The sequence below is a fragment of the Clupea harengus genome, chromosome 1 (genome assembly GCF_900700415.2).
Source record: "Clupea harengus chromosome 1, Ch_v2.0.2, whole genome shotgun sequence".
Classification (NCBI taxonomy): Eukaryota; Metazoa; Chordata; class Actinopteri; order Clupeiformes; family Clupeidae; genus Clupea; species Clupea harengus.
In genome coordinates, this window is record NC_045152.1 from 25010074 (window position 1) to 25026083 (window position 16010).

Sequence of the window (16010 nt, forward strand, 5' to 3'; positions counted from 1 at the left end):
CCGACCCTGTTCCAAGCATACCTGATTGAATTCAGTACATCTCAGCTGATCAGGAGTGCCGCCGACCTATGGTAGTACCAGAACTGTCCTTAATAATGGAAGATGGGTCCTAATTTCACTAACGGCAATGAGCAAAATCCGTTGCGCATGACGTCACCGTATTGTGGGGCGTGTTGGAGCATTGTGCTGACCTACCCATGTGTGCGCTTCAGATCTTGCTCATGGTATTAAATAAGCTAAATGATTTGGCCACGTTTTTCAATTAGCTTTAGTTCAAGTGCGGCAGACTTTGCCAGTTGCCTGTCAATGAAATAGTGTCTTTATCCAGTATCTTCTATAATTTTTTTGAACTGTTTTGAACAAGCACTGAAAGAGAGGACATGCACATCATTAATTTACCTGACAATGAGCAATGTGATAAGATATATCTTGGGTTTAGGAATAAAAGCATGCATTCGTTTTTTATTTCTATAATGATACTCCGTTTACAGCAATTTTAGCTGAAAAAAATCATACACATTAAGTATAATAGGCTACTTTACATGTAGGTTTTAATATAATTTAAGTCCCTTTATGTGTTTTATATTAGTCACATAGACTTAGTATCTCATAATTATGACTTTGTGTCTTATAATGATGACTTAATGTCATAATATGAGAACATTTTCTCCATACTATCTCATTATAATGAGATACCAAGTCATAATTATGAGAGTTTCTCGACAATACTATTGTAGACGCGCTTTATTTGAGGTGTTTGAATTGATCTAGTCAATGCAAGGAAATTTAACCTTTTTCACTTTTTAATCAACCAACTTTATATTTGAAATTTTGGATTAATATCATGAAGCCAAAGGTAGGCTATCAAATAGATTATGAAGACGTGGAAGAATATTTAAAACGTGGCTTTACTTTACGTGATGATGGCAGCTTTCATTCAGCTGTAACTCGAAACCTCTAGTCATTGTTTGACTGAAAGAGAATACATGCATGCTGTGCCTCCCAGGAAACCTGTCTTTTTTTGCTGTAGCCTATGAGATAGGATCTTTAATATTATGAGATAGAAAGTCATAATTATGTGATAAAATCTCATAATTATGAGATGGGCTACTGAGTCATTATTATGAGATACTAAGTCATAATTATGAGACAGGCCTACTATGCTAAGTCATGATTCTGAGATACTAAGTCATTAATATGACATAGTAAGAGGCCGGAACGGCTGACCTTCCATAGGTTTCCATGTTTCAGTTGCAAGAAACCTCTGCAACCATTCGCTTTCTATACATCCAATTGTGCTTCTTGCTTACAATAGTTCTGTGAATACATACAGTAACCTGGCAAAAATGGAAGAATTGTAGTTTAGTGGCGTAAAGAGAATTCGAGTGCTTCACCCATAGACAGTAACAGTGCACTCACACGTATGCATTTACATTTGACATTGGGCTTGCCTGACATTTTGGGTGTTGACATTTATAGCGAGATTGACAGGTCAACAACCAATCAAGCCACTATGAATTACATGTAACTTCACTAGCGAGCTGTTTACCTTGTGTAGTAGTAGTAGGTAGTTTCCTTGCTAACATGCTAACATTAGATAGTTGGCTCAGACGCCTCGCAAATCACCTCAGACGAATTTTTGGTTACAATAACTGGGGTTTTACATTGAACAGTGTCTATTTCTTGGTAACTTCTAAAAATCGAAGCAAAAAAAAGCCAAACAAATTACATTTATGTACAAATACGACCATCTATGGAGTTTGGTCCATCATCTTTTTTTTCAGTCTCGCTCTCTTTGGATATCTGCATAAACCCAATTTGATTGGCTGGTACCTGTGCTGCCGCTTGAAGAGTTGAACTTTTCTCAAGTTTCCACTGCAAGCAACACAAGAAAAAAGCGGCGCAATGGAACCACAATGTAAGCCCAATTTATGGTTGTCCGTTCACGGAGACACGGAGAGCCCTCTCCGTCGTTGCAAAACCTCTCCGAGCACCTCTCTGTGGCCTGACGTGCACCTCCCAATTTTTGTAACTATAGGTGCCATTATACGTCTACGACTCCGTTAATCTGTGGTCACGCAGTTGCCTTGAATGACTCGTTTTTATTTATGGTTCTCCGACGGTTGTGGGTGTTGGAAAGCAATTCACCGCCAGAACAGTAGGTGGAGCAACGTTTTTTTTTGTCGAAGACCAGCCTACTATCCCATGATGTCTATGGGCGTGGAAGTCGTTGATTGTTTATTTACCTCCTCCCGGCCTTGTTCTCCTCACACACTGTGAACAATGGCAACCGACAGACAAAGACTGTTGATGGAGTTTGAGCTGATTGACATTGAAGAGCAAATGCTTGTAATGCATATGTGGAGACGAGAACAACAACAAAAGAGGAGACGGATGCAGAGGTGGTCTGTATGTCCACTAAATCAATGGAGGCCGAGGACGGGAGAATATTCATCTCTTGTTCGACCTCTGGCGTTGCAAACCCTCTCCGAGCACCTCTCTGTGGCCTGACGTGCACCTCCCAAATTTTTTAACTATCCAACTCCGTCAATACATCGCTGTTTACCTTGTGGGTAGTAGTATGTCAACATTAGATAGCTGGCTCAGACACCTCACAAATCCCCTCAGATGTATTTTTCAGTTACAATAATGGGGTTTTTACATTGCACAGTGTCTATTTCTCTGTAACTTAAAAAATCTAAGCAAAAAAAAGTCAAACAAACAACTTTTATGTACAAATACGACGATCTACGGAGTTTGGTCCGCCGCCATCTTTTAAAAAAAAAATGCTTTACAACACCCACAACCGTCGGAGAATCATTAATGAAAACGAGTCCGTCGAGGCAACGGAGTATCGGAGTCGTAGAAGTATATTTCGGCCTTAAGAGTGCCCTGTAAAAGAAGCTTCACACACTTATTATACGGTTACTTGCCTAAATGATAATAGACATTTTTCCTAATATATATATAATGATTTTGTTGTCGTTTTGTGGCTTTTGCTGAGAAAAAAAAATCATTCTTCACACAAACAGAACTTGAAAGTTGTAGGTGTTTTGTAGCAAGGTATTAGCTTACTTCTTACAATCAAAGTATAACTTGCGCTATGTTGTACCTTGTGAGTGGGGTTGTGTATTCTGGGGTCGTTTCCTGAAAGTGTGTAGTTCATGATTCTGTGTGTTCTCTGTTGATGTTCATTTTGTGGTTAATGTTCAAATTTTTGTGTTAATGTCAGTTAAGAGTTTGTGTATTGTGTGTCATGTCCGGCTCACAGACATGTCAAATAATAGACGTTCACAGAGTTTAAAAGCCAAAACAAACTAAGAATTTATTACAATGAGCCAGGACACTAACAGTCCAAGCTACAGTGAGGTGTGACAGTCAGTTAATCAGTGGGGTCGGCGTGGATGCATGCATGCTAGGTCAGTAAGTGGAGTGGTGTATCGTACAAAGTACGCAAAGAATGAGCATGGCGAGAGCAGAGTGTAGGGAGCAAAGTTTCCCCTTTCTCTCTCTCTCTCTCTCTCTCTCTGAATCTCCGTCAGAATCTCTGTCAGAATCTCATTTGGAACCAGTGGGATTTGCTCTTATAGTACTGGTCCCAGGTGTTCCCAATCACTGATGAGCTGAACACACCTGCTGGGCATCTGCAAGACAAACACACAGACAGAAAAACAGCCAGCCCAGCAACCAAAAGAGGCGGGGTCGTCACATGTGTATAAATGCTCCAGTGTAGTTTTTCTCATGTGTTAAAGTCCTGGTCTAAGCATGCCCTGTGTCTGCATATAAGATCCCTGCCATCCAGTCGCTTCTGTATTAATTGTGTGCCTCAAACGGCATTTGGACAAAGGTAGGCCTGACTCCATCATCACTATATTAGTGTCTGTCGTGGGATAATGAAGATGTCGAACCTTTGGGAGTATGGCGAACCCAGTGGACAAGATGGAGTGGGGAGGACTGTTGGTGAAAATATTTCACTGCAACTTACTACAGAGAAGTCAACCCAGAAACCAGAGGGGCCGCAACCTCCGCCATGCCTGAGAACTCTTCATGCTAAAGTCCTGAACAAGGACGTTGCCAGAAAGCTGCTCCTTCGTCACCACATCGTAGCAGCCCACACCAGAGCCAAGCACACCAAGACTGCCGCTCACAGCTGAGACCAGAAAAGCTGTCAAGGAGCTTTGCCAGTGGAGCTGGGAAGGGCTGGAGGCGAGTCAGAGAAGCCAGCTGTGTGCACTCCTGGAGCAGCTCACAGGCATGTTCACAAGCAGAGATGAAGTCTGCACACACACCAGCCTGGCTCTGCACAACATTGACACTGGAGATGCCAATCTGTCAATTACTGCTGCTTTAATGGAGTCTCCTGGAAAGACTTCCATCCGCTGCCTAACATTGAGGATGCACTCGATTACATCCCTGGGTCCAGCTGGTTCAGCTCTCTCGATCTGACTACTGGCAGGTGGAACTGACCCCAGAGGCATTCTCCATTGGTTAGGAGCGATGGCAGTTCGTAGTTCTTCTGTTTGGGCTTTACAATGGGCCAACCACTTTCGAGCTGGAGAAAGTGCTGGCTGGGGCTCTCCGAAGCCTCCTTGTGCATGCGGCCGACTTCGAATCTGTGTCAAGTCTTCCAAGCCATCTGCCAAGCTGGCCTGCATTTGCACCTGAAGAAATGTAATCTGTTCTGGCGAGAGACAAAGTTGCTGGGCCATGTAGTCAGCGCAGTGGGGTTATCTACTGATCCAGCGGAAATGTCAGCGGTGAGAGACATGCCCATTCCCTGTGATATCAGAGAGCTGCGGAGCTTTCTCAGGCTGGCTTCATATTACCGGCACTTTGTCAGAAAATTTGCCACCATAGCCAGCCGGCTGCACAGAAAAGGCGTTCTTGTTCTTGTGGAGCGAAAATTGCACTGCTGCCTTTGATCTCCGCAGTGCGACACTCACAGAGGCTCCCATGCTGTAATTCCAGACCCGCCTCAACCGTTCAACCTCGACACCAATACAAGTGACTGGGGGCTTGTTGCAGTGCTGTGCCAGGAGGATGAGCACAGTGAAGAGGTGACTGCCTACTTCAGCCGCCCACTCACCCGACCAGAGACAAACTACTATGTTACTTGTCGAGAGCTGCTGGCTGTTACCCTGGGAATTCGCCACTTCATAGCCTACCTCTAAGGAAGACAGTTCCTGCTGCACATTGATCATGCCTCTCTCACCTGGCTCAACCTGAGACCAAAGCTCTGCATTCACAGTGTCCCTGCCTCACCATCCAGAATGGGCTCCTGTATCGGCTCTAGCAGACTTGTGGGAGATGGCCCAACATCCAGCGGCTCTGGAGCCTGTATGCTTGAGTCCTCCAGTTGGTCCATGGCTCGGTGGGGGCAGGCCACCTCAGCATCGCCAAAACACTCCATCGGCTCTGGCTCTGGCTCCAATTCACTGCCACCAGGACATGGAACACGTTGATTTGTGTGACACCGGCACAACCAAGAAGGAGACGATTTGGCACTCTCGCACCCCTATGCAGCAGTATCAGGTGGGGGTGCCTACAGAGCGCGTGGTTGTGAACATTCTGAGCCCCTTTCCCACCACCGTCCAAGGGAACTGATATGTCTTCGTGGCTATGGATTACATTACCAAGTGGCCAGAGTTTCCCGACCAACGTACTACCACTGGTCAGCAGGATGTTCTGCCATTTCAATGTGCTCGAGGAGCCTCTGACCACGAGCATATCTTTGAGGCTGGCATGTTAGGTGAGGTCTGTTGGCAGTTTAGTATCAAAAAACTTGGACGACTCCATTGCACCCCCAGAGAGACAGAGTCTGGAGCTCGCCAGAAGGGAGCCTATGACACCTGTTGACTGGTGGTGCTCCATCGAGACCCACTGGCACCTTGCTAGCCCCTGGCTTGTCCCTACAGTGACTCTGAGACTGTGGCCACTCCGACTACTCCTGTTTTCCCACAGCAAACAACATAAATGTCTGTGGGGTGTCCAACACGCCAGCAACAAGTCCCACAGCACCTCAGAGACTTTGTTTGGAATGCTCTGGTCGATGGGGAAATTTGACCAGCATGGTGGGGGCCGAGTAGCATGTGGGTGGGGTTTTGTGTTCTGCATGTGTTTTCTGATTATGTGTGTAGCTCACATTATTCTGTGTGTTCTCTGTATTTATCTTTTTGTGTAAATGTCAGCATGTATTTTCTGTTAGCAATTAGCTTAAATGTCCCTTCCTGTGTAGTTTTCCTCATGTGCTAGTGACTTTGTCTACCCTTGCCCGGTAAATTGTCTGTGTCCAGGCCTGTCTCTGCTGATTGTCTGTATCTTTGAAATGACATAGAGCCAAAGATAAGCCTGACAGATGCATCCTTGCTAGAATATGAAAAACGTGGATGAAGCCAATGCAGCCAATGGCAGTGGTCAATATCAAGAAATATCGGACTTCGAACGTTTCTGCAGCCTACTGAGGAACTATAGAAAGTCAGGGGTAATGTATAGACCGCACCCATTCAATTCAATGGAAGTTTTTGTGAAATTATGAATCCTACCAAAGAATATGTAAGGAATAATGTATTGTCCGGAGGTCATTATCCAAAAATAAATCCTGACGGGGCGAACAGCACCCCGACGCGCAGTGACCATACATTATCCCGCTTATTATAGGGTACGGCCAAAACGAGAGAAGACATTCCTCCAAAATACCTCTTTTTAATGATTTAGTTGCTGTTTCATGATTTCCGCTAAGAAATAAATAGTTCTTCAAGCAAATAGAACTTTTAAGTTTCAGGTGTTGCGTAGCTTGCTGACTTCAAATGACAATGAGTCTGTTACTTTAAATGACCGGACTACTTGCGGAATTATATGAAAGATGTGAATTAGAAGCACAACACCCATTGCCAATGACAGCGGTCAATATCTTTTCGCAGCGGTGAATATCAAGAAATATCGGACCTGCAAACGTTGGGATGGCCCATTCAAATCAACAGAACTTTTTGGAACATTCTGATGAGCCGTATAATAAATATACTATAACTGCTAGTATGTGTTGAGAATTATGGTTATAATCCAGTGGTGTGGTGAACATGAAGCAGTTTTGCAACAAGTGTCATAAGGCCTGTGTGCAGAAGTGAGTGTCATGTAAGGTCAAGCAGAAAGGCCTGTTCCCAGGGATGAGACTTGTTTTCGAAAAACAGGCCGACAGGTGCAGGCCTGCACAGACCAAGGTCAGGCCAGTCGGAGAGGTCTACATGCAGGAGGGGGGCCTGTGTGCCAGGCAGAGGGGCCCAGGTGCAAAGAGGCCTGTGTGCCAGGCAGGGAGGCCTGTGTTTAGGAAGGTCAGGCCAAACAGAGATGCCTATTTTCTCAAAACAAAATCACAGTTTCCACAGGTGCAGGCATACAGAGACAGCCAAACATGAATTAAAACGTTTATGCATAAGGGGATGCGGAATTCATTAAAGAGCATGTAGAAGTTCCAACGAAAGAGCCTTGACATTCCTAACCAGGAGGGGTGAAACTACTGATAAGGACACAGCTGTTTCGGCACCTTGAAAGATGTTTTGGAAATAAGTGACGGAATATGCCCTATAAATAGTTAGTGCGCTGGGTTTTTTAGTCAGAGCTGCTCCATGGACCACCACTCTCGTTTTGGATGAAATGTCTGCAGGATTGAATACAACTTCAGTTTATTGCACTCCGGACTCTGATTGAATATTATCTCTAAGATTTGGAAACAGTTGTTATTTCGCTACATATGTAACATATGTCTGTGATTAATGCATAACGATTTCATACCTGACTTTCAGTGTTTCTGTCTCGTCTAGACAAGTTTAACATAGAAATGTTAAAGGTTTGTCTAAAGTCTGTCGAAGGGTGGCAGCACAGGACAACAAAATCCAAGTTTGGTAGTTCGCTCTCCGACTGTCATCTCAACCGAACCTGTTACTGATAGAAGCTCTTAGGGTTTGGTGTTGTAGCTGTTGTTAGCGCCAAATTAATCTCATGCTGATTTACTGTAACTACTGTATAGATTAAGATAATTTAGAAATCGAATTACATGAAAATATATCAGCTGTTTCTGTCGGTGGTGGGGATTGAGATGCAATTTGTAGTAGCAACTAGCTTGCTTGTACTACAACAACAAACCATTAGCTAGGTTGGCTAGCTAGCTAGCTAGCTGCACATCAGCAGCAGAGTGGCGGGGATGTGGCTTCGTAATGGGAAACGTTTTCGGAAGAAAAGGACGCCCCAGTCGAGTCACCGAGCAAGACAGAGCGGTTTTGGTTAGTCATCATATTTGCCAACATTTGCATGTGTCTGTAGGCTGACATCTCAACCCATTGTTGACAGGTAGCTGACTCAACATGGCTAACACCGAAGTTAGTCAACGGTTGTCAGCCTAATAGCCAACCTAATAGCTTGCCTTAAGTGGTTAGCAAAGTTACGCCTGCTTCAAGGCATTCCTTTAACTTGCTAACGTTAACTGGTTACGAATAGCTGAGATTTTCATACGGTAGGTAATAAATAGAAAGACATCACATGGAAGTAATGTGAGGTTTTTGGTTGTATTAGCAGCGCCTGGCACACTGCAACGGCCACAGCTTTACATTAACGTTTACTTGCATGTTCAGTCTTTTGATTATCTGACATGGTTACTGTGGAACTGCCACAGTACTGTTAAATAATCTTTCCTTGTTTACAGTCTGACAAAGTTATTTGGGTTACAGCAACTGAAACAGCAAAGGGATAAGCTGAGGCAGTATCAGAAGAGGATTACTCTTCAGCTGGAGAAAGAGAGATCTCTTGCCAAGCAGCTCCTGAAGGATGGAAAGAGAGAGTAAGGGCAAATGCAGTGCAACACACTCACTTTATTATACACAGAATGCATCTAGAAATGTCAACCACTCACAAGTAAAGACCTTTGTTTGCTTAACCTGTCAGGGCTCCTCAATTGTAATGTACTTGTTGCATCTTAATCTCCAAGCATCAATCCCTCTGCCGTTATAAATACTAATCAGATCTTTGAGTTCAAGCAGAAGCGACCTTAATTAAGATGTACCTTGATGTGTAACTGATCTAGGCTTCACAAGAGGCCTTGCTCAGAGCTCCCAGTATGCTGGCTTATGTAGCCATTTCAATACTTAGTCTGTGTCTACTCGTGTGTTGGTAAAAGGTGTGTATGAAGTTGGAAGAATCTGTTGGAAGGTCTTTGCATGTCTTTTAGTTAGCTTGCTAGTTTTGGAACAGAACTCCTTATTGCTGCTTTAAAACATGCCTCTATTGTTGTCACCAGGAGGGCTCTTCTCTTGCTCAAGAAGAAGCGCTACCAGGACCGGTTACTGGACAAGACTGAGAATCAGATTGATAATCTGGAGCGCATGGTGAGGAGCCACTGAAGTTGATACACGTCATTTACAATACCTGTACAAACCTGTCTGAATTGTTTGCCCCAGTAAGCTAGTTTAACTACTTTGCTCTAAGTCTAATATTTTCTTCGTGTTATGAGCCCAGGTCGTTTTTCTCATTGTTGCCAAGTAGTATACTCAAATGTTACATTTGCATTGTCCAGGTGCAAGACATCGAATTTGCTCAGATTGAAATGAAAGTCATTGAGGGACTGAAGAATGGAAATGAGTGCCTCAAGAAGATGCATGAGGTACAGTTTGTCTGCCTTTTCTCGCTCTGCCAACGCCATGTGCTCTGTGGGGTGAAAGAGTGCCTAGGGTGTTTTTTTTTGTTTTTTTTATGAGCTGGTAGAGCTCCCCATTGTTTGCAGATTAAAGTATTAGGGAGCAAATCCCAGAATGCGAGCAGAACTGCATATGCTTGGATACTCTGTTCCATTCCAGTAGAAGCCTTTCCCTCAAACCTTTCACACAGACATTTCATCTTAAAGTGACAGTATGTAACTGAGCTAATTGAGATTGTGCTAACTACTGATTTGAAAGGAAACCTCTAGGTTCCTCCCTTCCCTTCTCTTCTCTTCTCTGTGTTACTGCCCATCCATCAGTGGCATTCTCATTTTGACTGACATTCAGGATGTCCAGTTAACTACTCCTCTGATTTAAGAAGGCTGAGATTAGCTAAGAAAAGCTGTGAAAGGAAATCTGTCGCCACCCATTCTGTTCAATAAGACTGACAAACCGAAACCTTTGGGGACTGTTGTTCACATTCAAATTTGCTTTGGAAGAATACCAAGATATTGTACCTTTTATAGCTTACAGAATTAAAAATGAGGAAAGCGGTTAATTAATCCATCTTTATGAATTGTGTGATATAGAATGTGTAATACTCTTTTCCCTTAGGTCATGTCCTTTGAGGAGGTGGAGAGAATTCTTGAGGAGACAGAGGATGCTGTAGAGTATCAGAAGGTGACTCTTTCTTTTCCCCTTTGTTAAATCACCTATTATTAGAGATGGGCTTGCCTTTGAACTACTGGTTAAGAGCTAATGTTTACCTCTAGTCTATCCCTGGTCAGTGCCCCCCCTCCCCCCACATGAAATTGTTGAATGACTCACACATGAACCCCGGCTATTCTCCATTCTTTTATCTCCTCTGCTAAAGCTTGCATCCACGTGAGCCAAAGTTATGGGTTTATGGGAAGCATACAAAGGATAATACAAAACCAAAAACCCAAGCTTAGAGAGTGCCCGAGAATAAACTGGACACTTTTAGAGGGGTTCCAGTCATACGTTAACTATTGCTTTGTAATAACAAATCTGTAGCCATCCCCTTTTAAATTCTCGGGCAGCACAAACACTAGAAAGTGTTGGTAAATTGCTTTGGGTAAAGCACATGTGTGGTAACTGTTCTCAATCTTGCAGCAAATTGATGAGCTGCTGGCAGGCTCTTTGACCCAGGAGGATGAAGAGGCCGTGCTGCAGGAGCTGGAGGCCATTACTCAGGTGAGCTCAGCTGGGCTTTTACTGTCACCTCAACCATTTCCAGAATGGAGTTAGTAAAATCTCTGATTTCGCAACTCTTTTCCAGACTACGTTTTACCATGAAAACTGAGATTTTGAGGGCTATGCTACAGCCTAGGTTATGAGTGGAACACTGTTGTGGTTATGATTGTGATTGTTTTCTGCTTATCCTTTCTGTCCTCACCTGAGAAGGGAGAAGATGTAGAGCTTCCAGAAGTACCTGCAGAACCCTTGCCAGAGGCCCCGCAGCCAGAATCAGGTCTGATATTTTGCCGATACTGCCTCCCATGACACTGTAGCAGTACACGTCCTTGGTGTCTCCTTCCATCTTTGTGGCCTCATTGTGTCGTCTTTGTTTTCATGTATTGATTTTTTTCTCTTTTTTTTTCCAGAGAGAAAGCCGTCAAAAAGCCACGCTGAGAGAGAGATGCTGGCTGCCTAGGTGATCAGGGTGTCATCATCTGTGCCGCTTTCACAAACGCAGACCAATTCCCTCAGACTCTTTCCCTCATAAAGATGTAGTCGATGATTTCGAGAAGATCAAGACGGGCGCATGATGGGAAGCATTTAGGTCATCACACGTACAGTTTTTTGAATTCGCTCATTCATATTCATATTCATAGGCCAAATGGTGATGGCTTCTAAGTCCCCTTTAGATTTAGATGTTTAGATTTACCAGTGCAGTGTTTGATTAAGGAATTGTGCAGTATTATGAGTAAATGAAGAGCAACTGGAAAGCTTTTTGGTTTGGTCTAAAGTCATTGAAGTATTGTAATAATGAGTTTATCCATATGTAATATATAAGTGTAAATCATGATTGTGATAGAACTTCCAATCTAATTTCGTCAAAGTCCCTCAGACACCATCAGAAACACATTAACCTTTCACTAGCATGTTTTGGTAACACAATGAAATGTCCCCTTGAATTCCCCCCTCAAAAGATGAAAGAACAGACATTTGTAGTGACAGAGTAATGCATCAAATGTCAAGTGTAATAGTCTCTGCTTTACAATTAAGTTTTTGTAAAATAAAGTAATTCATTTCTAACAACCCAGTTTGAGAAGCTTTTGAAGTTCCATTGCATTTGCACTGACTGCAGATGTCCACAAGAGGGCTGTAGCATCAATAGATGGAGGATGATAAAGGTGTGCATACAATTCCCAAACAGGTGTTTTCTGTGGGGCTTTCTTTTTGAACTCCTGGATAGAAAAACTAAACATATTTTGAGGGGCAGCTTTATGAGGTGTATAAATCATTCTTCAACAAAGGCATGTTTTATTGGCCTCTGAAGAGCACTTTGACTTTAATTAGTATGTATTAGGAGGCCCACGCTAATTATCAAAGGGAAGCCTCGCCCACAACATGGAAACAAAAGTCCAGTGTTTAAATGATAGCATGTATTATAATACCATTTGTTTCATTAACTACCAATGTACTTGTGGCGTCCCTTCGCCATCACCTTCTGTAGTAGACAAGTACAGCATAGCAGTATGTAGTATTATTGCAGCAAGCAACGACAGGGTCCAAGCATAATGTGCATTGTGAATTGTTATTGTCTGTTGGCGGGCATTTTGTTCAGCGAGTGAAATGGAACTTAAGCAGATGTGAGCAAATGTAGCCAAGTATAAACATACACAATTGTAGCTTAAGTGGTTGTTGAGAGAGTGAAATTGGTTAGTTGCAGCGAAATTAGAGGTGCGTCCAAAAAAATGTGGTAGTGATGCAGGGTGTCATATCTCATGAAGTTTGAACCTTTACATCACAAGATATTGGCTAGTGAAGTGGTAGATGTAGAATAGATGTCAAATAGTTTTGGAGCTGTTGCCCAAAAAGGGGGTGCTAACGTGGAGGGAGTCGCACACCTAGGGACACAAACCTATTCCGTATCAGCCGTGTGGGGCTACATCCATTACAACCAAAAATTGGTGAAAAAAGGAAAAAAAAACATTGACAAACACTTTATGAGCGCCTTGTGTGGTGCAGCGGCGGTCATAGTGATCCATTTCATTTGGAAGCAGTGTGCTCTGAAGGCAGGCTTTCGGAAACAATCAAGTCTCAGGACCAGTGTGCATTACGACCTCCATCTTCTTATCTGTTTGAAGGATGGCCTCTTGTTCATATGCAGCGAGGGGACACTGACTTGGTATTTTATCACTGTGTTTTAGCAGAGCATCTCTCCGGCGCTCTGCCCACCTGTCTGGCTCGCATACAGAACAGTCACTCTCACTTCTCACCAAATGTAGGCGCACAGTAATGTTCCACCCACAAGCCTTTGTGTGCTGTGCCTGTGCCAAGATCTGTGACTGCAGTGGAACAGTACATTTTGCAGTACAGGCTCGCAGAACAGACCAGTGGGTTGCTGTGCATCATAGGCAAGGGTTTTTGATGAAGGTTTGAGGACTACACTTTCTTTAGATGATCAGGGGCAGACAATTATGATCATACAAGTCTTGAACTGCTATTCTAAAATCATATTAGACCTTTTTATATTCAGTGAAATGTACACAATGTACTTCCTGTGATGTGTACACAATGGACATAGTCAATCCATTCAATCAAATGTGTGTATTTCACACTAGTTTTTGAGAAAATAATGCATCAGTTAGGTTAATGTACAACAATAGGGCTAACTGCGTTTGGAATTGCATTGAGGGTGCATAGAAATTGCTATGTGTATATATTATATCTATGTAGAAGTCGACCATTTCTTTCAGGCTTTGAGAGAACACTTCCCTGACGCAGGTGTAGGAGGATCGATGGGTGGAGAGTTGGGCGGTGTTTCAGTAGTTGGAGGCGGATCCTTGTTGCATTAAGAGAGCTGTGCGTTTAGATTACGCTTCAGCGATCGGCAGACTCTCCACCTATTTGCGCTTGTCTTGTAGGGGTTGGTGAGTGGCATCGACAGCAGTTGCCTTTTCAACGTGTCTTGCAGGAGAACTCGCAGCTGAATCGCATCACACCCTCTCCTTTTCACCAAACAGTGTCTGTTGGATAAACACTCCCGCACAAGGACAATAGCACTGTTTATGGTTTTGACAGAAGATTTTAAGATGTCTCGCACAGACGAGGTCCACCGTATAACGGAGAATGTATACAAGGTAAAGTATTTGAACTGTTCAAACAAGTTTTTGTTTGCAAGTTGGTGGATTAGATTTCGATTCCTTTAACATTACCTTACATTTTATACATCATTATGTAGTTTGTCTCTACCCTTAGAGCGTATTTGAGGACAGTTAGTGATTTTTGCGGTAACTGGTTGTACCTGGTAGCCTAATGAAATCTGGCACTCCCATAATTTGTAAGACAACCATAAGGCTATGTTTCATTCATGTAGGTTATAGCTTCCTGCTTCACTGCATTGATGATTGCCTCTCCAATATGGTACCCTCTTAATTTTACTAAAACTATATTGCTTTTCGTGTGACACGTATAGGCTTTGGGAACTGAACGTACGATTTATTAGCAAATTAGGTGTGTGGCTCATCGGTGCCTGAATAGGGATTTTTGTGGGCTGTGTCCACGGTGTCATGTCTTGTAGTTTGTAAAGTTGAGTCATTATTTGCAGAAGTGTCTCTGTCCGCGTTTGCCTGTGTAGATCATTTGCGGAGCGGTAGGCCCACTCTGCGTGATTCACGGGCACATACATGCGCTCACTTGCACCTTGTAGCTACGGTTAGATTACACCACTCATGTTGAGCTACATTACTCAGTTGCCGAAGAACAGAAGCGTAGGCTTTCAACTCATGTTAGCATTGGCACTTGGGAACTGAGGGACATTCCAGGGTGTGTTTTCTTTAAAAGAGGTCGGGCGGCTGTGTCGCAACAGGTATAGCTGAAGTTTGCCTAAGACACTGTAACAATTTAACCCCGGTGTAGGACCTCAGGGCTGTATCATTGACACAATGAGAGGTGGGATGGTGATTTTCAAGGGTACAGTCAAAGGAAATTTGGCCTAATTGCAAATGAATCAAACATCATGCTGGAAAGACAGGCCATATCATTTGTGGACCATGACCATACCATAGTTGCCATCATGAATATTTGAACCTATGACATTGATCAATTTTCCCAGTTCACCCTCTTCACAAATTAAAACATGGAGCAGTAACTTGCACCAACAGTTCCCAATTCAGCCTGTTTCAGCCTAACCCAAAGGCTTACCAGAGTAATCAGTTCTAGTGCACCCCTGCTCTGGAGGTCCGGGGCCCTCCCACAGAGGCCCAGATTGATCCAGCATGGCCGATGGGAACAGGCAGACCAACAGACAGGCAGGCGTGACATGATGACCCTACTGTTGATTTGACTGTCACCACCAGTCGAGTGGCATCAGGGTGTGACTGACAGTCTGGGAGATCTGGTGCACTCTTCATATGAATGTGCTGTTGTACATGATCAAGGGGTCTTCCACAACATTTCATTTACAGGAAGTGTGTGTGTGACAGGATACGATTAGGTTAAGGTAAGATAAGGTTACCAACTGCAGGACTGTGACTCAAACAGACTACAAAGGTGTGTACGTCTGCTTGTGTGTCCTTCAGGGAGGTGTGTGTGTGTGTGTGTGTGTGTGTGTGTGTGTGTGTGTGTGTGTGTGTGTGTGTGTGAGTGAGTGAGTGAACGTGCAGAAGTTGAGTGTGTGTGAGTGTGAGTGAGTGAACGTGCAGAAGTTGAGTGTGTGTGTGTGTGTGTGAGTGAGTGAACGTGCAGAAGTTGAGTGTGTGTGTGTATACACCTGTATGAATGACTTGTGGTTCTGTGGAGAGGCACTCCTTGCTCTCAGGCATGAAGGGACTATTCCTATTAGTCATCCCTGATCTCTCTCTCTCTCTCTCATTGTTAGTGACATCTGAATGAGCTGTGAACTGTACTTGTTGGCCAAGTAGACTCGGACATGGACTTGAGTTGTGATTATGACGGGAGCCACACTGGCCCTCTGCGTTCCAGACAGGTGACATCACTGGTTGGGATCCACCTGGCTGGCTGTCTGGCTGAGGCGCTGAGCTCAGGTCAAGCCTCTTAGTATGGCGTAAGTCTCAGCATGGGGGTTTAATTGAGTGAACTGGAGAGGGGAGGGAGGAAGAGCTCAGGAGTTGAGAG

The 16010-nt window shown here is 43.7% G+C and overlaps 2 protein-coding genes across 6 annotated transcripts in view; both read left to right on the top strand.

Annotated features, from left to right (window-relative positions):
- The first annotated feature begins 7893 nt into the window (after positions 1–7893).
- LOC105898699 (charged multivesicular body protein 6) lies at positions 7894–11966 on the top strand. Its single transcript, XM_012825747.3, has 8 exons — positions 7894–8276; positions 8721–8830; positions 9287–9374; positions 9563–9649; positions 10299–10364; positions 10818–10898; positions 11109–11175; positions 11309–11966. The coding sequence occupies exons 1-8, from the start codon at positions 8211–8213 to the stop codon at positions 11356–11358; spliced, it is 615 nt and encodes a 204-aa protein (XP_012681201.1). The 5' UTR covers positions 7894–8210; the 3' UTR covers positions 11359–11966.
- A 1764-nt stretch (positions 11967–13730) lies between these two features.
- baiap2a (BAR/IMD domain containing adaptor protein 2a) overlaps positions 13731–16010 on the top strand; it is a 46869-nt gene continuing 44589 nt past the window's right edge. For 3 of the 5 annotated variants that reach the window (XM_031573144.2, XM_031573135.2, XM_031573139.2), the window contains exon 1: positions 13731–14014. In XM_031573144.2, the coding sequence (XP_031429004.1) occupies positions 13943–14014 (72 nt within the window). In that variant the 5' untranslated portion in view covers positions 13731–13942. The remainder of the gene's footprint in view (positions 14015–16010) is intronic. The other 2 variants (XM_031573154.2, XM_031573148.2) reach the window with 1 other exon arrangement.

Coding starts and splice junctions, on each gene's coding strand:
- LOC105898699 (XM_012825747.3), top strand. CDS start 8,211: ATGGGAAACGTTTTCGGAAGAAAAGGACGCCCCAGTCGAGTCACCGAG. Junction 8,277..8,720: donor AGCAAGACAGAGCGGTTTTG/GTTAGTCATCAT, acceptor TTTGGGTTACAG/CAACTGAAACAGCAAAGGGA. Junction 9,650..10,298: donor GCCTCAAGAAGATGCATGAG/GTACAGTTTGTC, acceptor CTTTTCCCTTAG/GTCATGTCCTTTGAGGAGGT.